The sequence below is a fragment of the Oncorhynchus mykiss genome, chromosome 24, assembly GCF_013265735.2.
Source record: "Oncorhynchus mykiss isolate Arlee chromosome 24, USDA_OmykA_1.1, whole genome shotgun sequence".
NCBI classification, from domain to species: domain Eukaryota; kingdom Metazoa; phylum Chordata; class Actinopteri; order Salmoniformes; family Salmonidae; genus Oncorhynchus; species Oncorhynchus mykiss.
Genome location: NC_048588.1, coordinates 26,910,027 through 26,934,715, shown reverse-complemented (window position 1 = coordinate 26,934,715; position 24,689 = coordinate 26,910,027). Strand labels below are relative to the sequence as shown.

The 24,689-nt window shown below is 44.9% G+C and overlaps 1 protein-coding gene across 1 annotated transcript; it reads left to right on the top strand.

Moving 5' to 3' along the window:
* Nucleotides 1–2,593: 2,593 nt before the first annotated feature.
* LOC110504098 (protein FAM131A) lies at nt 2,594–24,633 on the top strand. The gene is made up of 6 exons (XM_036961092.1): nt 2,594–3,662; nt 9,940–10,033; nt 10,129–10,311; nt 22,731–22,862; nt 23,653–24,164; nt 24,568–24,633. Exons 1-6 carry the CDS (start codon nt 3,537–3,539, stop codon nt 24,631–24,633), a joined length of 1,113 nt encoding a protein of 370 aa, XP_036816987.1. The 5' UTR covers nt 2,594–3,536.
* Nucleotides 24,634–24,689: the final 56 nt, after the last annotated feature.

The window sequence follows — 24,689 nt, the reverse complement described above, 5'->3', positions numbered from 1 at the left end:
GGCCGGCACCATGGTTTTGACCGCATTGACCCAGTTTAGCTGGAAGGTAAGACAGCATATTGCTCTTATCTACGCTTTCTGTCGTGATGGTATCCGGGCTATTACAAGAGCTATTCTTACAGACATGGATTTATAGCCGTCATTCAGCATAACATCGTTGAATTGACTAAGCTGTAATTAGTCATTTTTAAGAAATAGGGGGCTACCCTCGTTCGGAAACGCATCATTTGAATAAAATATATCACTGTGTTGGGACATAGGCTATATAGCCCACAGACTGATTTGCTATTTCCGATTGACGAGCTTCCTCGGTTGACACCGCAGTTGTCATGTTCTCCCGCTGGTTGTTTACAATATTCTGCCAGTCTGTCGGTCTCAGTCCACCCAGTCGATGAAGCTCTACGTGCCTTCCCGTCTCCTCTTCAATGGTGTTTCCCACCGAACGATCCCTCGCTCCGTCCTGGGAATTAATTTGATGGGGCCTTGCAGAAGCGATAAATCACACGCTCTCCCCACATCCATCCATCAGTGCAAACAACCATGTAATCGCACACACACACAGCAAGCGAAATACAATATTTTTAGCAATATAAACAAACCAGTGATGATCTATTTGATATGCATATAAATCTGGAAGCCAGGCCCCCTAATTGCTTATCAATTATTTGCTCCTTCTGACCCTTGATAATGACTTGTAGGCTAATGTGCTACCATCGCTAGAGCGCCTATCAGCACTTGTCAGGACTGTGACATGTCAATGTAATCATATTGCTGTCCATACTACTGACTTAGATGGGCTGCTTCAAGCGTTCTGTCTTTGTAGCGTTCTGTGTCGTGCATGGCTGTCAGTGTCACCCCAGTAATAGCCTACAGAGTCCTGTCGTTGTTGTAGGCTACAAGACAAGACCCAGTTGTTTGCCCATTATAACTCTATGTAGATGACATCACCACGCAGCTGGCCTTGACATAATTATGTTGATTTCCTCTTAAGTCTTTCAGTGAGCCCGGAAGACAGGACGCGCACGGCCATGGTCTATGTATTGTTTCCACGACAACGACAGAAAGCAAGACACCTAAAAGCATAATGGACACTTGCTCTTCAAGCAGATACATTTAGATTTAAAATACACTGATATCTAAGGCTAGATGGATAAAAAAGCATACATGAACTATAAAAGATATAGCATAGAGCAAATAAAAAAATTATGCACATATGACGGATGTCCGCGAGCCTTTCATTTCCTGGTGATCCGCTCTCTTTTGATACACGCGGCCGCATAGACACTGTTGCACAACCTGACGTCGTTAGCCCTTCAATTTTCCGATTGTAAGAAGACAATCGACAAAAATCCTAGGCTATGCCTATAGGATTACAACGCTCTAACCCCCCCCCCCCCCCCCCCCCCCCCCCCTCGTAGTTTTCTCTAGGCTACATAGGCTTTTGAATCTGTTTTTATTTTATTTCGTCCTATTTTTTTACAGATTGGTCCTCATTGCATTTCTCTGTGGACCAGGGACTTTATGGAATCATCGAGGTTGCCATGAGACACGATCACATATGGGATGCGGTATTGCCTTTGATTCATTTGTTTATTTAAGGTCTTATATAATTAGGCTACATTAGGCCTACATGTTGTTTGTGTTGTGGGGCTACTACTGTGATTTAAAAAAGGTTATAACCTAATCCATTTGTCATTCCAGAGGCAAGTGAAAATCATTGTTTACATGGCAGATATTAGACATCTAAATATTGCCATTTAGCTCGGCAGTAGTGCGGGTTGGTAGGCTTTTTGTGTTTATTGGTTTGCTAATTCTCACCAACACGATCTCAGCATCAAGTCGATTCCGTCGTCATAGAAACGGTTAATGAGGTGTGTGTCTCTCTGTGTGTGATCCAGGGGGGTAACAGAGTGGGCATTACATGTCTCGTCTACCCCAAAGCAATCTGTATGTGTGAGGGTTGAAAATCAACACACATCAAAAGGGAGCCAACGGGTCAAATGACAAACCAACACCTTCCAAGCCCCTTCCATGAATCTAATTTACCAAACAGCGCGTGGATCCATCACCTCTCTGAACAATACTTTAATTAGCGAGCGAGCCATGGATTCCAAGATACAAAACACCCCGAGGCATTTGATCCCAACACATCCAATTAAATGGCAGATATTGAATCCTCCTGGCGCGAGCAACTTGAGCTCGTAAGTGATGAGGCCAGATATGTTGGGCTTAATATCAGAGATGGGTGCGGCGACTAATCGAGCGAAGAAGAGTTCTTTTCACATGCTGTAACTAGAAACTGTTCTCTTGAGAGGAGAGCAAAGGAGAAGTTATCCTTTGACATTATAGACCCACTCTGATTACTGAAAGGAAATATCCAGTAGAGACTGAGGTTTTTGTAATCAACTGATACTAAATGGCACTTGTCATTCATTATTGGCACTTGCATGGTTGATTATCTAGTCATGTTGCACTCAGCCCCACAAGCCTATCCATTGAAAACAGCGATCACACAGTGCACTGGAGACTAGAAGCTGTCCAAGTGCTGAAACACCTATAGGGCATTTCCATGCTTAAGTTTTGCAATCTTGGTCCATCCTTCAGAGATAAGTTTAACAAATAGAATTAAATACAATATTTATCATGTTTGTATTGAACGACTGGTGGAAACGATTACCTAAGGAGTACCGCCATTGCGCCAAGTGATGACGTAAGCGTCTAAGAAACAACAAGGCCAATTCGATCTATTTAGTTTTTGAAAGTTTTCCCACGTGCAAAAAAAACAAAAGCACGCGCACTGTATATTTCTAAGGATAATTGAAGTAAATACTATTTTTCGAAATTATTATTTTTAAATAAATATATTAGGTCTATTTCTCTGAATTGTTATTCAATTAAGTTTTTCGCGGTGCCAATTCCATCTCGAGGGAGCTGGTTGAAGGGATGGTGGCATTTGAGCTCGCTCGAGCACAACGTGCCCATAGTCTTTTTTCTCTCTTCCATTTGGGCCTATTGGTTAGTGCCTTGGCACTCATTCATAGTGGAGGGCGGTTGAAATGCATGCAGCCAGGTAGAGGGGTGTTTGGGTAGAACATAAAATGTGTATTTTGTCATAAAGAGATAGCAATTATATCTGCTTTATTTGCTTAGCAGGGATGGGCACTGGCCCCCTCTAACCTACACTGACCTCCTTGTAGCTTAGTCTGTGTTGCCTGCATGATGTGGCATGATGTGGCATGACTGCAAAGTGGATGTGCACGAGGACAGTCCCCTCCCATAGCCTCCCGTGGTATCTCACTTCAAGTGGACCCTGTCGTTTTCATTACTATTTTAAATCGGTTTTAACTGGGGTTAATAGTTGGCCTATTCTAAGGGACACTGCATTGAGATACCACATAGGGCCCGCAGAGCATTCTAAACGCTACCGCTGGGTTAGCCCCCGCAGTGGATGCTTAGTCCCTCTCTAGGCAGGGTTGGCATGGTGATTTGCCGTTTACCTACGTTCTCTCCTTTCGACAGTGGCGGTCGACAGTCCTATGTTGCGCGTGGACTGGAGCGAAGCAAACTCTGTGTCTGACCTGGCGCTCTTGGGGAACACGCGGACCTGCTTGGCTCGCAGACACATTCGCCACGCGCCCCTAGACACACTGGACCACTACGAGGTGCTGATTCTCAGTTTGACCCTTTTTTTTTTGTCTCCGTTCGCAGTTTACTTGACACTTCAGCGTCCCCTGGCCCTGCCGCCCAGCTACAGCTATCATACACTGTGTATTCATGCGCGACCCTCTATCGCAGGAGATGTTTTCACTGGAGGAATGCTTATTGATTAGGCGTATACTGTACTCGATAATGCGCTGCATGAGGTGGAACATCCTTTTTCATCTCTGTTATAATGGGTGCGTTTACATCATATTCCATCAGCCTAAAGCAGCAGTTCTGAACGGAACACTTGTATCACCAATATGCTTATATGTTTTAACTACAGTAGCCTATTCGGAATATAACTACAATTAGATAAACCCTAGTGTTGCTCGTTTATGTGTATATTTTGTCTAATGCAATGGGATCGCCGATAATAGACCGAAAGGGCACCCAAATAATCACAGCTGATGGTAGCCTAGCTCTGAATTGAGTTATCTTCGAAGTCAGTAGTAATTCGCGATGTGAAGCAGAAAATTATTTTCTCAACCTTTTCTGGTTTAATAATTACCTAATTAACTAAGCCGTCCAAGTCGTTAACGAGTGATTCCGCTTTGGGTTTCTTCATTTTGGTTTTCATTAAATGTTCACCAGTTAGTTTTCTAATTATTATATGAAGTCATTCAAAGTAATTAGCAATTAATTTTTAATTCAGCTTTCAAATGGGAATCTCAGTGGCACTGAAAGTAATGCCTTTTTGCCTTGGCCTAAATGCAATTAAACAGCTCTACTAAGGAGATTTGGACGGTTGGGTCGGCAGCGGCTCCGCGGCCAACGCTGCAGTCTCATTTACTGTGTCTGTAGGCTCAGCACTTCTGACTGACTGCCTGGCTTTGTACCCGGAGGTTGGTCGCAGTGCCACGTTGACATTGGGTTGACTTGATTGTTCCTTTCGGAGTAGCTCTCTGTCACGAATTAGAAATATTATTTACTGAATGGCACAATTTTATAATGATTAGGCTATATCTAAACAATTTCAGGTATAGGCCTATCCAGAGGTGGAAACAATTCTGCAATGAACCGGCTCACAGATTGTATATGCCTATTTAATTGTGTCCATATTATCTCTCGCTATTGACAGTCTTCTGCAGGCTATGGAGAAGTAAATAGAAGTTAGAAGGTTGCTGGAATAATTCACTCAAAGCTAATAATGAATCCGTCTAATCTCATCGATCAGTGCGCACCATCTAGACATCGCAATGAGCCAGCGCGTGGCTGCAGGAACGAGGAGATGATTAGCACCGCCAAAACATTCCCCTCTCGTCTCTCCTATTTTCATGGCTCTATTGAATATCTCGGAGCTGGAATAGAACGGCAAGGGCTATTATGCGTGTTTTCCGCTTGGTGACCCTTCAGGCACTGTCGCAGATCGGTGCATGCATGCCGGTTGCCAGACGGATGCTCCGCGAGTGCACGTGTGTCGGCTCGTCCTCTCTCCACGTTCAACAAGCTATATAGACGACGCATCTGTTCGTAGACCAGACAGTGTCGCCTCTGAAACCTATAGAAAGCATTTGAGGCTTTGGGCTTCCAGAGGAACATATGAACGTATAGCTAGATTGAGACAATGAGTAAAATACAAAGGGTTGCAGCAGAAATGAAACGATATTGTGGCTATCCGTGGTGCATGTCACGTAATCTATAGCAATTCTCCTTTGGTAGAAAGTTGATTAACGGAAAACCGTTTTCGAAGCACATGCATGGGGTCACGAGGAGGCGAGGACACCACATAAGCATTGGTGTGGCATGTTAGATAAGAAGGAATCGATGTTCATCCTATGTTCCATGGAAAAGCTGCTCTTCTGCGATAAAATAAGGGGCGTTGTCACGGATGAAGGAACACTGGTATGACATTTCACTGATGTCAATGATTTTGTAGCTAAGGATGCTTTCTTGCATGCAATATTTGCGTGTTGTATGTGGGTGTATTTGTGCGTGCAGCCAGTGTGCGCGCGTGCGTTTGTTTTTGTTATATCATGTTACAGCATAGCCTACTTGCGGAAATGCCTCATTTTCAGCGTATTCAATTCAAGGAACTGGAGCAGAGCTGCCCAGTGCTGGAAAGCCTGTGATAGGGCATTGCTGTGTCTCCCTTTCGCTATATTCACGTCACTCTGGCACCTGGTGTTTTGCAACCTATTCCTGTCATCTTGTCTCAGCTTTAGGCCTATATATCACGGTCTCAAGGCATATAAACTTAAAGTCAAAATTGGCTATATTGGCTATATTGTCAAAATTAAATTAAATTATGACAATATAGCAAATTTTGACTGCAGCTGGCCTATCTAAGGGGAAAACAAAGTTAGCCTACAGGACAAGACTCATGACGCATTAGCCTGGCTTACCTTGGCATCCCTGAAAATATTCCACTGCAGACCATACCACGGGAGTAGCATAATATCTATATTTCATAGTTATTATACACATTCCTAAAGCAATTAATCCCTCTGTGCTGAATGACTACTGCCCTGTCGTCTTGACATCCTTAGTAATGAAATGCAGTGAGACAATTATGAAAAGTCATATTCTCAGCGTCACCATTTCAATTTGCCTATCAGCCCAGCAGAGGAGTTGATGATGCCATTCTTACTCTCCTCAACATGGTCTACAGACATCTAGAGGGTGCCAAATCCCATGTCAGGGTTTTGTGGCTGCTGGACTTCCTGAGCCAATGGTCACAGCGTGCCAAAATAGGTCCCCATGTATCGGACATACGCAACACCAACACAGGCTCTCCTCAGGGATGTGTTTTTTCCCCACTCCTGTACATCTTGTACACTAATAGTTGTACTAGTTCCCATCCTGACATACACCTCGTTAAGTTCTCTGCTGACACTGCCTTGATCAGCCTGTTGCATGATGAAGAGGAACACCATGGCCCGGTCCTAAATGACTGTAGAGTGGTGTGACAAATCACACTTGGTCCTCAATGCCAATAAGACCAAAGAGATGTGCCGAGACTTCAGGAAGTGTACAACACCTACCTCTGCAACATCTATCAGAGGTCAGAACATAGAGATTGTAGAGGAATACAAATATCTTGGTGTCCTCTTGGACAATAAGTTTCAGTGGAGTAAATGTACAGACCTGATCTACAAAAAGAGTCAACAGAGACTGTACTTTCTCAAAAAGATGGGATCTTTTCATGTTTAATTGTACTATACGGACTCTGTTTTACAAATCTTTCCTTGAGAGTATTTTAACTTTTTGTATTATTTGTTGGTTTGGCAATGCCACTGTCAGCCAGAGAAATATGCTGAGAAGAATTATCACCACAGCAAGCAAGGTACTGGGAGTCAAACAGACAGGCCTGGATGAGATCTTTAAGGTCAGGGCCCTCCACAAGGCTCACAAAATCATTTTAGACCCAAGCCACCCCCTGTACCCAGACTTTGAACTACTCCCCTCTGGGCGCAGGTATAGGGCAAAAAGGAAAAACAGAATTAGACAATCATTTGTGCCAGGTGTGATATCCCTCTTAAATAGCTTGGGCTAATGTTTCTATCCGCCCAGTAAGATCAGCAGGCTAATGTTCCTATCCACCCAGTAAGGCCAGCAGGCTAATGTTCCTATCCACCCAGTAAGATCAGCAGGCTAATGTTCCTATCCACCCAGTAAGGCCAGCAGGCTAATGTTCCTATCCACCCAGTAAGGCCAGCAGGCTAATGTTCCTATCCACCCAGTAAGGCCAGCAGGCTAATGTTCCTATCCACCCAGTAAGGCCAGCAGGCTAATGTTCCTATCCACCCAGTAAGGCCAGCAGGCTAATGTTCCTATCCACCCAGTAAGATCAGCAGGCTAATGTTCCTATCCACCCAGTAAGGCCAGCAGGCTAATGTTTCTATCCACCCAGTAAGGCCAGCAGGCTAATGTTCCTATCCACCCAGTAAGGCCAGCAGGCTAATGTTCCTATCCACCCAGTAAGGCCAGCAGGCTAATGTTCCTATCCACCCAGTAAGGCCAGCAGGCTAATGTTTCTATCCACCCAGTAAGGCCAGCAGGCTAAGGTTCCTATCCACCCAGTAAGGCCAGCAGGCTAATGTTCCTATCCACCCAGTAAGGCCAGCAGGCTAATGTTCCTATCCACCCAGTAAGGCCAGCAGGCTAATGTTCCTATCCACCCAGTAAGGCCATCAGGCTAATGTTCCTATCCACCCAGTAAGGCCAGCAGGCTAATGTTGCTATCCACCCAGTAAGGCCATCAGGCTAAGGTTCCTATCCACCCAGTAAGGCCAGCAGGCTAATGTTCCTATCCACCCAGTAAGGCCAGCAGGCTAATGTTTCTATCCACCCAGTAAGGCCAGCAGGCTAATGTTTCTATCCACCCAGTAAGGCCAGCAGGCTAATGTTTCTATCCACCCAGTAAGGCCAGCAGGCTAATGTTCCTATCCACCCAGTAAGGCCAGCAGGCTAATGTTCCTATCCACCCAGTAAGGCCAGCAGGCTAATGTTTCTATCCACCCAGTAAGGCCAGCAGGCTAATGTTCCTATCCACCCAGTAAGGCCATCAGGCTAAGGTTCCTATCCACCCAGTAAGGCCAGCAGGCTAATGTTCCTATCCACCCAGTAAGGCCAGCAGGCTAATGTTCCTATCCACCCAGTAAGATCAGCAGGCTAATGTTTCTATCCACCCAGTAAGGCCAGCAGGCTAATGTTTCTATCCACCCAGTAAGGCCAGCAGGCTAATGTTCCTATCCACCCAGTAAGGCCAGCAGGCTAATGTTCCTATCCACCCAGTAAGGCCAGCAGGCTAATGTTCCTATCCACCCAGTAAGATCAGCAGGCTAATGTTTCTATCCACCCAGTAAGGCCAGCAGGCTAATGTTTCTATCCACCCAGTAAGGCCAGCAGGCTAATGTTCCTATCCACCCAGTAAGGCCAGCAGGCTAATGTTCCTATCCACCCAGTAAGGCCAGCAGGCTAATGTTCCTATCCACCCAGTAAGGCTAGCAGGCTAATGTTCCTATCCACCCAGTAAGACCAGAGGATGGACAGTCCAGACCAAGAGAGTAGAGGGGATGGACAGACCAGTTCAAGGGGGTAGAGTAGAGAGGATGGACAGACCAGACCAGACCAAGGGGGTAGAGTAGAGTGGATGGACAGACCAGTTCAAGGGGGTAGAGTAGAGAGGATGGACAGACCAGACCAGACCAAGGGGGTAGAGTGGATGGACAGACCAGTTCAAGGGGGTAGAGTAGAGAGGGTGGACAGACCAGACCAGACCAGACCAAGGGGGTAGAGTAGATTGGATGGACAGACCAGTTCAAGGGGGTAGAGTAGAGAGGATGGACAGACCAGACCAGACCAAACCAAGGGGGTAGATTGGATGGACAGACCAGTTCAAGGGGGTAGAGTAGAGAGGATGGACAGACCAGACCAGACCAAGGGGGTAGAGTAGAGTGGAAGGACAGACCAGACCAAGGGGTAGAGTAGAGAGGATGGACAGACCAGACCAGACCAGACCAAGGGGGTAGAGTGGATGGACAGACCAGTTCAAGGGGGTAGAGTAGAGAGGATGGACAGACCAGACCAGACCAGACCAAGGGGGTAGAGTAGATTGGATGGACAGACCAGTTCAAGGGGGTAGAGTAGAGAGGATGGACAGACCAGACCAGACCAAACCAAGGGGGTAGAGTGGATGGACAGACCAGTTCAAGGGGGTAGAGTAGAGAGGATGGACAGACCAGACCAGACCAAGGGGGTAGAGTAGAGTGGAAGGACAGACCAGACCAAGGGGTAGAGTAGAGAGGATGGACAGACCAGACCAGACCAGACCAAGGGGGTAGAGTGGATGGACAAACCAGACCAAGGGGGTAGAGTAGAGAGGATAGACAGACCAGACCAGACCAAGCGGGTAGAGTAGAGAGGATGGACAGACCAGACCAAGGGGGTAGAGTAGAGCGGATGGACAGACCAGACCAAGGGGGTAGAGTAGAGAGGATGGACAGACCAGACCAAGGGGGTAGAGTAGAGCGTAGGGGGGTTGTTCTATATTGTTGTCATAATAATCTTGCAATGGCCCTTCATATCTTTCATGCAGTGTGCATGTGAGTGTAAAAGCAATGCAAACAGAGGTATTTTCTCTGCCTTGAAAACATGAGTGCTCTTTTAGATCAGTTTGAATGGATTTCTTGGTAGTCATAGCATGTACAGTACATCTGTATAATAGCCTCCACTGCTTGTCATCATTAATGTAGTGTATGAGTCATCCTTTACTGATGGTTGTTTTTTCCTTCACAGGTAAATGTTGAAGACACCGTTGAAATGTTACCAAAATCGAGAAGAGCACTTACCATTCAAGAGATTGCGGCGTTAGCCAGATCTTCATTACATGGTAAATACGAGATTGTGTGTGTGTGCGCGTGCAAATCCTGCATGCTATACTCTTTACATGTATGTGACCTTTGCCCTCTAATCTTTGAAATCTAGGCATCTCCCAGGCGATGAAGGACCATGTGACACGGCCCACAGGCATGGCCCAGGGCAGGGTGGCCCACCTGATAGAGTGGAAGGGCTGGTGTAAGCCCACTGACACCCCCGCAGCTCTGGAGTCTGACTTCAACAACTACTCTGACCTCACTGAGGGAGAACAGGAGGCCCGCTTCGCTGCAGGTCAGTAGGCCTACTCAGTTTATCATTACAATCAATTAGTTTTACTTTAACAGGTAAGTTGACTGAGAATATTTCTCTTTCCCTCCTTTTTTGTCACCTTCTTTCTATGCCACTCTTTTGTCCTCTGTCCCTGTCTGCCTCCCTCTTCGTCTCTTTTACTCTCTTTCACTCTCTTCCTCTCTCTTTTGCATTGTCTCCATCTGTCTCTCTATCCATTCTCTAGATCCCTCGTTCTCTCGCTCTCTCTCTCCCTCTTTTTCCCCCCTCCCCCTGCAGTGCAACCTCTCAAGGTTAATTTGCACAGTAAGGTTCTGCTCCTGGCTAGTGACGGTGTGACTGAGCACTTTTCTCTGTGCCTCTCATCTCCTTTCATTTTTTAAAACTTTACTCTCTTTTTTTCCCCCTCTCCTCTGACCATCACCCAATATGCCCCCTTTACACACATACTGTACAGGCATGCAAACACTTCTACCCCCTTCTGATCCCACCATCACATCCAGCTGACCCCAGGGTTATTTCACTTGTCCTTCACTTCCTCTTACATCTTCACTCTACCCCTGTCCACTTTATCAGGACTCTGGTCAAAGTGCTGACATGCTTCTTCATCTACGTCACTATCTCTCTTTGTATATCAGCTGGGCATGGGTGACTTTGCAGGTTGTGTGAAAAACAGTGAATGTAATGTAGCTGTGTATGTATATGGGAGAGTGTAATTGTGACTGTTTGGTCGAAGTGATTCAGTTTAAATTATGGGAGAGGGTACAATGGTAAATGTGTTGGAATGTTTTTGACTATGTCTGCACTGTATATTGTGTGTGTGTGTTTCAGGATAGACTAAGGGGGTTGTGTCCAGGTGGGGTTGTGCTATTGATGGACCAGCTCGTGCGTACACACACACATCTCCATCTACATGCACGCACACACACAATCCTGGATAGTGGTTATCCCCTGCAGGAGTTTGGCTCTCAGCCCTGACCGAAACTAAGAGGAGCTTATTTCAGTGTGTATAGAATGGTGTACTGTGTGTGTGCAGGGCTACAGTTCCATGGGGTAGAGGCAGTCAAAGTGTTCTGGGAGTGTGCTGGTCTAAACAGGTCTGGGAGAGGAGCCAATCTCTGCAGGACCATAGCATACACATGCTTGCGCGTGCGCACACACACACATAATGGATGTAAACCTTGTTGTGCATAAGATGGCGAAAGAGAAACAAATCAAATCAAATGTTATTTGTCACGTGCTGACTGAGAAATGCTTACTCATAAGCCCTTAACCAACAATGCAGTTCAAGAAATTGAGTTAAGAAAAATATTTACTAAATAAACTAAAGTAAAAAATGCAATAAAAGTAACACAATAAGATTACATAACAATAACAAATCTATATACAGTGGGTACCGGTACCGAGACCAATGTGCGGGGCACAGGTTAGTCGAGGTCATTTGTACATGTAGGTAGGGGTAAAATGACTATGCGTATATATAAAAACAGCGAGTAGCAGCAGTGTAAAAACAGGGGGGGGATCAGGTTAGTGGAGGTCATTTGTACATGTCGGAAGGGGTGACTATGCGTAGATAAACCACAGCAAGTAGCAGCAGTGTGAAAACATGGGGGGGGGGGTGTCAGTGTAAATCGTTCTGGTGGCCATTTGATTAATTGTTCAGCAGTCTTATGGCTTGGTGGTAGAAGCTGTTAAGGAGCCTTTTGGACCTAGACTTGGCTCTCCGGTACTGCTTGCCGTGCAGTAGCAGAGAAAACAGTCTATGACTTGGGTGACTGGAGTCTTTGACAATTTTTTGGGCCTTCTTCTGACACCGTCTAGTGTATAGGTCCTGGATGTCAGGAAGCTTGGCCCCAGTGATATACTGGGGCGTACGCACTACCCTCTGTAGCGCCTTACGGTCAGATGCCAAGCAGGTGCCATACCAGGCGGTGAATCAACCGGTAAGGATGCTCTCGATGATGCAGCTGTAGAGCTTTTTGAGGATTTGGTGTTGTCTTGCCCTCTTCATGACTGTCTTGGTGTGTTTGAACCATTTATAGTTTGTTGGTAATGTGGACACCAAGGAACTTGAAACTCTCAACCGCTCCACTTCAGCCTTGTCAATGTTAATTGGGACCTGTTTGGCCCTCCTTTTCCTGTAGTCCACGATCATCTACATTGTCTTGCTCACGTCGAGGGAGAGGTTGTTGTCCTGGCACCACACTGCCAGGTCTCTGACCTCCTCCCTATAGGCTGTCTAGTCATTGTTGGTGATCAGGCCTACCACTGTTGTGTTGTCAGCAAACTTAATGATGGTGTTGGAGTCGTGAGCTTCGTGATGAGGTTTGTGGGCACTATGGTGTTGAATGCTGAGCTGTAGTCAATGAACAGAATCCTCACATAGGTGTTCCTTTTGTCCAGGTGGGAAAAGGTAGTGTGGAGTGCGTTTGAGATTGCATCATTTATAAATCTGTTGGGGCGGTATGCGAATTGGAGTGGGTCTAGGGTATCCGGGATGATGGTGGTGATGTGAGTAATGACCATCCTTTCAAAGCACTTCATGGCTACCGATGTGAGTGCTACAGGACGGTAGTCATTTAGGCAGGTTACCTTCGCAATCTTGAGCAAAGGAACTATGGTGGTCTGCTTGAAACATGTAGGTATTACAGACTCGGGAGAGGTTGAAAATGCCATTGAAGACACTTGCCAGGTGGTCCTCGCATGCTCTGAGTACCTGTCCTGGTAATCTGTCTGGCCCTGCAGCCTTGTGAATGTGACCTGTTTAAAGGTCTTACTCACATCGGGTACGGAAAGCGTGATCACACAGTCGTCCAGGAACAGCTGGTGCTCTCATGGATGCTTCAGTGTTGCTTGCCTTGAAGAGAGCATAAAAGGCATTTAGTTCGTCTGGTAGGCTCGCGGCTGGATTTCTCTTTGTAGTACATAATAGTTTGCAAGCCCTGCCACATCCGACGAGCGTCGTAGCCGGTGTTGTAGGATTCAATCTTAGTCCTGTATTGCTGCTTTGCCTGTTTGACGGTTCATCTGAGGTCATAACGGGATTTCTTATAAGTGTCCGGATTAGTGTCCTGCTCCTTGAAAGCGGCAGCTCCAGCCTCTAACTCGGTGCGGATGTTCCCTGTAATCCACAGCTTCTGGTTTTGATATGTGCGTATGGTCACTGTGGGGGCGATATTGTTGATGCACTGATTGATGAAGCTGGGGACTGGGGTGGTAACCTCCTCAATGCCATTGGATGAGTCACGGAACATATTCCAGGCTGTGCTATCAAAACAGTCCTGTAGCGTAGCATCCGCTTCATCTGACCATTTCTATATTGAGCGAGTCACTGGTACCTCCTGCTTTAGTTTTTGCTTGTAAACAGGAATCAGGAGGATATAATTATGGTCAGATTTGCCAAATGGATGGTGAGGGAGAGCTTTGTATGCATCTCTTTGTGTGAAGTAAAGGTGGTCTAGAGTTTTTTTCTCTGGTTTCACATGTGACATGCTGGTAGAAATGAGGTAAAACGGATGTAAGTTTGCCTGCATTAAAATCCCCATCCACTAGGAGCGCCGCTTCTGAATGAGCATTTTCTTGTTTGCTTATGGCCTTATACAGCTCGTTGAGTGCGGTCTTAGTGCCAGCATCGGTTTGTGGTGGTAAATAGATGACTACGAATAATATAGATGAGAACTCTCTTGGTAGATAGTGTGGTCTACAGCTTATCATGAGGCACTCTACCTCAGGCTAGCAATACCTCGAGAATAATTTTATGTTAGACATCGCACCCCAGCTGTTATTGACAAATAGACACACCCCCGCCCCTCGTCTTACCAGACGTAGCTGCTCTGCCCTGCCTATGCACAGAAAAGCCAGCCAGCTCTATATTATCCGTGTCGTCGTTCAGCCGGTGAAACACAAGATATTACAGTTTTTCATGTCTCGTTGGTAGGATAGTCTCGACTGTAGGTCATCCCGTTTGTTTTCCAGTGATTACACGTTGGCCAAGAGAACCGATGGTAGTGGTGATTTTACTCACTCGCCTACGAATACTCATAAGGCACCCTGACCTTGGCCCCTGTATCTCCGTATTTTCTTCACGCGAACGACAGGGATTTGAGCCTTGTCTCCGGGAAGCTCTATTTCCTTCACGTTGGACTCATTAAAACATTTGTCCAGTTCGAGGTAAGTAATCGCTGTTCTGATATCCATAAGCTCTTCTCGGTCATAAGAGATAGTAGCAGCAACTTTATGTACAAAATAAGTTACAAACAATGCAAAAAAACGAAACAAAATAGCACAGTTGGTTAGGAGCCCGTAAAACGGTAGTCATCCCCTCCGGCGCCATTATGACTTAGACTTAAAGAAAAAGAAAGACCCTAGCAGTATGGGTCATAGGACTTCCTGTGTGTGAAGGCTGAGTTTAGGACTGAGCCACAGTGAAATGGGCTCACTGCAGTACTTGGTTCAAATCCAGGCTGCATCACATCTGGCACTGCCATAGGGTGGTTGGGAGTGCCATAGGGTGGTGCACAATTGGCCCAACGTCGTCTGGGTTTGGCCATCATTGTAAATAAGAAATTGATCTTAATTGACTTGCCTAGTTAAATAAAGGTTTGTTGTGTCTTTGGCGTCATTAAACTGAAGACTTATTTTTATCAAATAAATTCTCTGTAATTATTATTACGTGATTAAACTAACTTAATCATGTGAATGTAATTAACTAGGAAGTTGGGGCATCAAGAAAGATATTCAGATTACAAAGTTATAATTTTCCTAATATAACTTACAGATATTTTAATATCTGATCAATTAGTCTTCTAATTAATTAATTATTATTTACCTCACGTTAGTCTCATTCCAAACGTTGTAAATTGTTGGTTATCTGCACAAACCCAATCTTCACTATGAGTCATCCATACATCAATTGTCTCAATAATTTATTTATTAACTAACTAAATAATCACAGAAATGCACACACTAACAAACAAGTAGATATGGTCACAAGGAAATGATAGGGGAATGTGGGCTAAACCGGCTTGGGAGACAAAGGGACTGAGAAGGGCGCGAAAGATAAAACACACAACAAAGTTGATAATTACGACAATTGAAATGCTAATCCTTTGCACATGAACACTCACTCATTCGGGAATAATTGCAATCAATATACAGTGCCTTGCGAAAGTATTCGGCCCCCTTGAACTTTGCGACCTTTTGCCACATTTCAGGCTTCAAACATAAAGATATAAAACTGTATTTTTTTGTGAAGAATCAACAACAAGTGGGACACAATCATGAAGTGGAACGACATTTATTGGATATTTGAAACTTTTTTAACAAATCAAAAACTGAAAAATTGGGCGTGCAAAATTATTCAGCCCCCTTAAGTTAATACTTTGTAGCGCCACCTTTTGCTGCGATTACAGCTGTAAGTCGCTTGGGCTATGTCTCTGTCAGTTTTGCACATCGAGAGACTGACATTTTTTCCCATTCCTCCTTGCAAAACAGCTCGAGCTCAGTGAGGTTGGATGGAGAGCATTTGTGAACAGCAGTTTTCAGTTCTTTCCACAGATTCTCGATTGGATTCAGGTCTGGACTTTGACTTGGCCATTCTAACACCTGGATATGTTTATTTTTGAACCATTCCATTGTAGATTTTGCTTTATGTTTTGGATCATTGTCTTGTTGGAAGATAAATCTCCGTCCCAGTCTCAGGTCTTTTGCAGACTCCATCAGGTTTTCTTCCAGAATGGTCCTGTATTTGGCTCCATCCATCTTCCCATCAATTTTAACCATCTTCCCTGTCCCCGCTGAAGAAAAGCAGGCCCAAACCATGATGCTGCCATGTTTGACAGTGGGGATGGTGTGTTCAGGGTGATGAGCTGTGTTGCTTTTACGCCAAACATAACGTTTTGCATTGTTGCCAAAAAGTTCAATTTTGGTTTCATCTGACCAGAGCACCTTCTTCCACATGTTTGGTGTGTCTCCCAGGTGGCTTGTGGCAAACTTTAAACGACACTTTTTATGGATATCTTTAAGAAATGTCTTTCTTCTTGCCACTCTTCCATAAAGGCCAGATTTGTGCAATATGTGACTGATTGTTGTCCTATGGACAGAGTCTCCCACCTCAGCTGTAGATCTCTGCAGTTCATCCAGAGTGATCATGGGCCTCTTGGCTGCATCTCTGATCAGTCTTCTCCTTGTATGAGCTGAAAGTTTAGCGGGACGGCCAGGTCTTGGTAGATTTGCAGTGGTCTGATACTCCTTCCATTTCAATATTATCGCTTGCACAGTGCTCCTTGGGATGTTTAAAGCTTGGGAAATCTTTTTGTATCCAAATCCGGCTTTAAACTTCTTCACAACAGTATCTCACACCTGCCTGGTGTGTTCCTTGTTCTTCATGATGCTCTCTGCGCTTTTGACGGACCTCTGAGACTATCACAGTGCAGGTGCATTTATACGGAGACTTGATTACACACAGGTGGATTGTATTTATCATCATTAGTCATTTAGGTCAACATTGGATCATTCAGAGATCCTCACTGAACTTCTGGAGAGAGTTTGCTGCACTGAAAGTAAAGGGGCTGAATAATTTTGCACGCCCAATTTTTCAGTTTTTGTTTTGTTAAAAAAGTTTTAAATATCCAATAAATGTCGTTCCACTTCATGATTGTGTCCCACTTGTTGTTGATTCTTCACAAAAAAAATACAGTTTTATATCTTTATGTTTGAAGCCTGAAATGTGGCAAAAGGTCGCAAAGTTCAAGGGGGCCGAATACTTTCGCAAGGCACTGTATATATTTACTCTCAGTGTGTCATTGTGATCTCTGTTGGAAAGTTTGTTTCTGTTGGAGAGTTTGTCTGCCCTCTCTCTCTCCCGTGGTTAGAATAGATAGTTCAGAGTAACATTCAGCAATGTTGTTATAGAATAGATGTTTTAACGGTTGTAGGTCCTCGCATTCACGGGTACATAAATTCTAGCTGCAGACTAGTAATTAACATCGAAGAGTAGCTCTTATTCTGTCGGTATCGATAGTCTCAGAGTTTAACCACGTGGTATGGTTAAGAATTCTGCAATCTACTCAAACCTTATCCCTCTCAGTTATCGAGGTAAGCTGGTCTGAAGATAAATTCCCAAGGTGGGTGCTGTATTCGGGAAGAGCAGAAAAATACTTTCTCATGGCGCCAGTCTGTGCTCATGGGGCGGGCCAATGAGTTAGTTAACTTTAAAGGGAATTGGGTTCCCTTTCATTAAACAGTTTAACATCACATTACATAAATTCACAAATAGTTTAATCTTTAACTTATTCATTTTATACAACAATTAGATGCAAGCCTCATAACTGAGACTCTTGTATAAACAGTCTTATGATAATGTGATGGTATTGTCTCTCATGAGTGTCACAAACATTAGACAAAATAGACCGGTCGTAGCTGGATTCTTCCCCGACCATGTACACCTTCTCCAAAACATGTACATTGTTCAATTCTCAGGTTCTATGCTGGAGAAGAGGTTCCTTTGTTCTTCTGTGAAAACTCACTCTCTTATACTCTGGCCATGAGGAGAGAACTCCTCAAGGAATTTATGACCTGCCTAACAGAGCCTGTTGGTAGGGGGTGATAGAGAGAGGGGGATGGTACTCACTATCCCCAAAGAGGGCAATGTCATGACATTCCCCCCCTGGTGGTTTGGATCTTGTTTATCCTGCATGTTACAAATCAACATAAAAAATAATGACCACGTGATGTCCTGTTTGTAGATCATCGTTGCAGTCCCTTCTGGTGATTAAACTTGGTAGGCTCTCTGAAAGCGGAGCAGTCCACTACAAGGATGGGCAGTTGATATCCGGTTGGTGATCGCCGTTGCGGTCCCCTCTAGTGGTTTACCTTGGTAGGATCCCTGGAAGCTGCAAAGTACCACAGGAAGGGGCAGGGGATGTCCTGGTTGGTGATCGCCGTTGCGGTCCCCCCCCCCTCTGGTGGTTTACCTTGGTAGGCTCTCTGACAGCAGGGCATGCCGCCACAAGGATGGGCAGTGGGTGTCCAGATTTGGGATCGCCGTTCCAGACCCGTCGTCTGATCGTCGTCCAGACTGGAAGATCTGGGCAGTAACTTAGGCAGATGTTAACAACGCACACACACTCATGAAATATATATAATTACATTCGAAGATATATAAAATATAGTTCTCACACAAAAATCATCTAATTGGACTGTATTCTATATACGTCCAATGTTCTGGCAAAATGACTATCATGGCATTGTCTCTAATGTCATATCTAGGGTTATCCTACTTGGTGTGTTGCTTAGGCACTATCCTAAGTTGATAACTATATGATAAGTTTACAGCTGTAAGACACTAGTTTTGGGCAGTCTACAGGGATGACCTATGGACTTCTGTGAAGAAAACTGGTGAGTGCTGGAGAGTCAAAGGCCAAGAAGTAAATGTTCAACTTTACTAAGGCTGGTATTTTGCTTGGACCTTTAAGTGATCCTAGCATAAATCCTAATTGGATGTTCCGTTGTGCATGTGCGTTTATGCTTACGCAAGAACACATGTCAAGGGAAGGAAACCAAGTATCCTGGAAGATTACAACTTGTTCAGAATGGGTCTGACGTAGTCAGGTAATTTTCAGGTCAATGCCTGGAGGTCAGTCAGAATTGGTGTCGAGGGAGCCTGTAGTGGTTTATTCACAGAGACAGCTGGCTCGAAATCATGAAAAGAATGGTGTATCAGGTTGGCTGATGGAATGTGTCAAGATATCGTAATATCTCATTGGATCGGACTCTTCACCAATAGGTTTCTAAACGTCTTTTTCCCAAGGGATGCATTCAACAGATACCCCTCATGAATGACTGCATTGCAGCTAGCGTTAGGGAAAGTGGGTATGGTCAGTGGAGAAGGCACTGTGGCCTGTGACCATACCTAGTTGGTTTTCCAAGCCATCAATGGGAGTAACCGATCCATCAAGTCTGCTCCAAGTAGCAGGGGTACAGTTTCGAGGCTGGTAACATACACAGGGTGAACCGATACGTCCTGAAAGTGTAGTTTCAGCATGACTCTCAATGTGAGAGGCGTGGTAGTCTGAGCGATCCCTCGAAGTGTAGTGTCGCATTGTTCCACTTTTAAACAACGTTTAGTTGGCTTCAAAGCCCTTTTGAGATCATCAAACAATGTTTGAGAGATGAGTGATATTGTCATCCCAAATCGATTAGCGCATGACAAGTTAAGCAGTCCTCCAGGACTGTTTCCAGGTATGGGCGTTTCGATCCGTGTTTAGTGGACATATTCCCCACAAGGTGGAGTGGTCGTTCGCAACGACGCAATGTGCCATTTCTGTTCAAGGTGGAAACAGATCGACTTTTCAGGTTTTGAGTGTGCTTGGCTTTACCGAAGTGTTTGACCTTTTTCTTCGCAACCTTTGTATCAGAGTCTATAGACAAAGCTCGGGGGCTTGTTTCTTGATCAAGCGGGTCCTGGATAGGGTCTCGAATGAGAAGAGGAGAAATTTGAACTTTAACGTCCTTGCTATGGGTGTTAATTCCTGCGGACCTGGTGTCCGGTAATTCCCCGTCTAGTCCTTATGACCTATCTTTGACCCTTTTCACAAATTGTTCTCGCTTTAGTTCATCACGTAGTGGAACTACTGGAGAACATTGGTCTACGTTTTGATCGTCCTTCAACCCTTTGTTACCCTTGTGTTCTGACGCTTTTTGTGGGTTGGGTGCAGGAACGTAGCGAACAGGTTGATTGTAGCGGTAGTCGTTTTGATGGCGACATACTTTCCAGTTATTTAGACTGCGGAGGTTATTGGGATCATGGTTTCATGGTAGAAACCATTGTTGTGCGTCATCTCTCAATGCTCCAATACCTGATAATGCACCCTCTAATTGGAGTGAGTGCTCCTGGTCAAATCGTTAAAACCGAGTGGTCAGGGCTCTTAGCGTTGTGAACTTTTGATGCCTCAAAAGCTGTGCTTGCAAGCTCTCTGTTTTGTAAGATCGGCAAGCCAACGGGGGTTGCAGGGCCCAAGTAGGTAATGAAGGTGGGATACATGTTCGACAGAAACATTTGTTTGAATGGTAACAGCTCTTCCATTCCTGTTTCAGTGAGTAGGGGCAGGCCAATGACTTAGTTAACTTTAAAGAGAATTGGGTCCCCTTTCATTCAATAGTTTAAAATCGGTTTAAAATCTGTTTTACTGTTGTTTTATTTCTTTACCTGCCTATTGTTCACCGAATACCCTTTTTGCACTATTGGTTAGAGCATTTCACTGTTAGGTCTACACCTGTTGTATTCGGCACACGTGACAAATAAACTTTGATTTGATTTTGTATTTGTCCTATTTTATGTACAAGTGTGTATTAATACACGTGTGAATTGGAAATGTGTTTTTTTTTGCATATCTCAACTCTCCCTGAGACACCCTCGGAGAGTGGTCATTATCAACTATTATGGTTAAGTGCCTTGTTCAAGGGCACATCAGCAGATTTCTCACCTTGTCTGTGCGAGGATTCAAACTAGTGACCATTCAGTTACTGGCCCAAGGCTCTAAACGCTATGCAACCTGCCACCCCCCGCTGGGCTACCTGCCGTTTGTGTGACATACAGATCTGAGACAGATCTCTCATTTCTGATTGTATATTTGTGTGACAGACTGTACATACAGTGCCTTGAAAAAGTATTCATCCCCCTTGGTGTTTTTCCTAGTTTTTTGCATTACAACCTGTAATTTAAATAGATTTTTATTTGGATCTTATGGAATGGACAAACACAAAATAGTCCAGATTGGTGAAGTGAAATGCACAAAATATATTGTTTTCCAAAAATGTGAAAAATAAAAACCTGAAGTGGTGCGTACATATACATTCACCCCATTTGCTATGAAGCTCCTAAATAAGATCTGGTGCAACCAATTACCTTCAGAAGTCACATAATTAGTTAAATAAAGTCCACCTGTGTGCAATCTAAGTGTCACATGATCTTTCACCTGATCTCAGTATATATACAGCTGTTCTGAAAGGCCCCAGAGTCTGCAACACCACTAAGCAATGGCTACCACCAAGCAAGAGGCACCACGAAGACCAAGGAGCCCATTATTAAACATTAAAAAAATATGGCACCATAACAAACCTGCCAAGAGAGGGCTAACCACCAAAACTCACGGACCAGGCAAGGAGGGCATTAATCAGAGAGGCAACAAAGAGACCAAAGATAACCCTGAAGGAGACCCCAAAGCTCAACAGTGGAGATTGGAGTATCTGTCCATAGGACCCCTTTAAGCCATACACTCCACAGAGCTGGGCTTTACGGAAGAGTGGCCAGAAAAAAAGCCATTGCTTAAAAAAAATAAGCAAACACAGGCATGAAGGTACTCTGGTCAGATGAGACTAAAATTGAGCTTTTTGGCCATCAAGGAAAACGCTATGTCTGGCACAAACACCTCTCATCACCCCGAGAACACAATCCCCACAGTGAAGCATGTAGGTGGCAGCATCATGCTGTGGGGATGTTTTTCATCGGCAGAGACTGGGAAACTGGTCAGAATTGAAGGATGGCGCTAAATACAGGGAAATTCTTGAGGGAAACCTGTTTGTCTTACAGAGATTTAAGACTGGGACAGAAGTTCACCTTCCAGCTGGACAATGACCCTAAGCATACTGCTAAAGCAACATACGAGGTGTTTAAGGGGTAACTTTTAAATTTCTTGGAATGGCCTAGTAAAAGCTCACACCTAAATCCAATTGAGAATCTGTGGTATGACTTGAAGATTGCTGTACACCAGCGGGAACCCATCCAACTTGGAGCTGGAGCAGTTATGCCTTGAAGAATGGGCAAAAATCAGAGTGGCTAGATGTGCCAAGCTTATAGAGACATACCTCAAGAGACTTGCAACTGTAATTGCTGCAAAAGGTGTCTCTACAAAGTATTGACTTTCGGGGGGTGAATAGTTAAGCATGGTCAAGTTTTCAGTTTTTTTGTCTTATTTTATATTGTGAAACAAACAACAAATATTATGCATCTTCAAAGTGGTAAGCATGTTGTGTAACTCAAATGATACAAACCCCGAACAAATCCATTTTAATTCCAGCTTGTAAGGCAACAAAATAGGAAAAATGCCATTGGGATGAATACTTTTGCAAGCCACTGTATTGGTGTTTTGTAAGTGTGAATTATTTCCAGTGTTTGCATATATATATCCAGGTAACATGTCTATATGTTTGTATGACCTATGACCTCTCCGGTCTAGAATCTTGATGTGATGTCAGTCTATCAATATACTCTGTCTTCCACAGAAAAGACCTGTCAATCAAAAATCATATGCTGGCGTCATCATGGGCACTCAATGATGGGGCTCGATGTCTGACCTGTGTGTGTGTGTGTGTGTGTGTATTGAATGTTTGTGATATTGACGTCTAACCTATGTGTGTTTCAGGTGTGGCGGAGCAGTTTGCCATAGCGGAGGCTAAGCTGAGAGCCTGGTCGTCTGTGGATGGAGATGACTCTAATGACGACTCGTATGATGAGGACTTCATTCCTGCCAACGAGCCCACAACACAAAGCACAGGTAGTGTACACCTACACACACACACACACTCGTAATCAGACTTCCTCCAAAACTTCTAAAGATACCAAATTTAGAAATTTCTCAACTTCCCAATTTGAGCCAATGCTACCCTATTACAACTGGAGTATCACTGAAGAGTGCATAGTCCTCCTTTCTCATATCTTCATTTATTCCTACCTTGCTTTTTACCCTCCAGGCCCTGCACATCCTTTCCCCTATCCCCCTTTTCTGTCTCCTCTGTCTGTGTGGTGACGAGGCTGTCTGTAACTCTTATTGTCCCAGTGCCCTACTTTCGTCCTCTCACAAAAAAAGTTGGTCTCCGGTGAAATTTGATATCCCTCCTGCAAGTTTAATTTGATTATTTTGCTGCAGACAGTTTGTTGGCTGCGTGTGTGTATATGTACGGTTGTGTGTGGGGATGCCAATGCTTTTAGGCTGATTGCTTACTCCACTGCACCAAATATGACTGCTTTGTTTTGCTTCACATTGTCATTTATTTTAATTTAGTATGACGTATTTTATTCCGTAACACTACAGTATATGGCTGAAAAGTTGCCCCAAAGGCACAGATCTAAGATCAACTTGAATAACCTTCACCCTTTCCAGATTTAGCCTGATAAGTTAGTTTCATTAAATAATGAATCTGCTATATTTCCATAACAATACATTGCTCTCATCAGTAGAGATCATAGTTTTTCCTGACTACGTGACCTGACCTCATCAGGCATGGTCAGACATTAGCAGGGTCATTCAGTATACTGTCTCTTTTCTCCCTCTTCTCTGTATCCAGAGGTGCCTCCTTACCTGAGGGACATTCTTCAAAGTCAGGTGTGTCAGCACCTGGGTCTGCGGGGGCCGTGCTGTGAGGGGGCAGGAGGAGGAGAGGGGGGAGAGAGGCCCTCTCCCTCCTCCACAGACACCCTTTGCTCTAGCCTCTATAGCCTGAATGAGCAACACCCCTTACTGCGAGATCTCACCCATCACTGCTGCAACAACCACGGTAACACCGCCGAGCTGGCTGCTAAGATCCTCTCGGCCCTGCAAGGGGGGGAGGAGCTGCTGTTGGCCCGCCTCCAGAGGGTGGGGCAGGGGGTTCGAGGGGGAGGGGACTTCAACAACCTGGGGGGTGGGAGGAGCCGGACGGGGGGGGAGGAGTCACCTTGCTACTCTGTGACCTACTCCGAGACCTATCTGTCGCCCGGGGAAGACGAAGGTACGCCCTGCAAAGACTATGAGGGCACCGTGGGCCAGGGAGAAGGAGAGCGCGAGGTGTACCCACCTGACTATGCCACCCACAGGAAGGTCTCAGATGTAGCCTCCTCCGGGGTGGTGTCTCTGGACGAGGATGAAGAGGAGGAAAAGGAGGAGGAGGATAGGGGGAGAGAGCAGAGAAACCAATGACTGCCCTGTCATTGATTTTTGTTTCATTAATTGTTCATCTCTCCGTCCCTCCCATGGCCTCTGACATGTCTAAACCTGTCTGCATGTTTTTTTCATGACTTGAACTCTTACTGCAGTGTAACCTCTCTGTCTTGGCGTCATCGCATCATGTCGATCCCCTACCCGCCTGCCCCCTTGACCATTTGATATGTATCAATATATTTTTGTCTTGAGGCGTCCAAACAATCTTTTCTATCAATGTGAAGCAGGAGAGCAGGACTGACTGTCACAGGTAACAAGCCCAACGATTGGTCTGTGGTTTCAGGAAGAAGCTCACGGATTGGCAAGTGGGGTTCAGTGCTCCAGCCACCCACAACAAGAAAGCGAGTGACTGCTAAAAAATTAAAGGGACACAACTGACAGGAAAAAGACTGAACCTTAAAACTC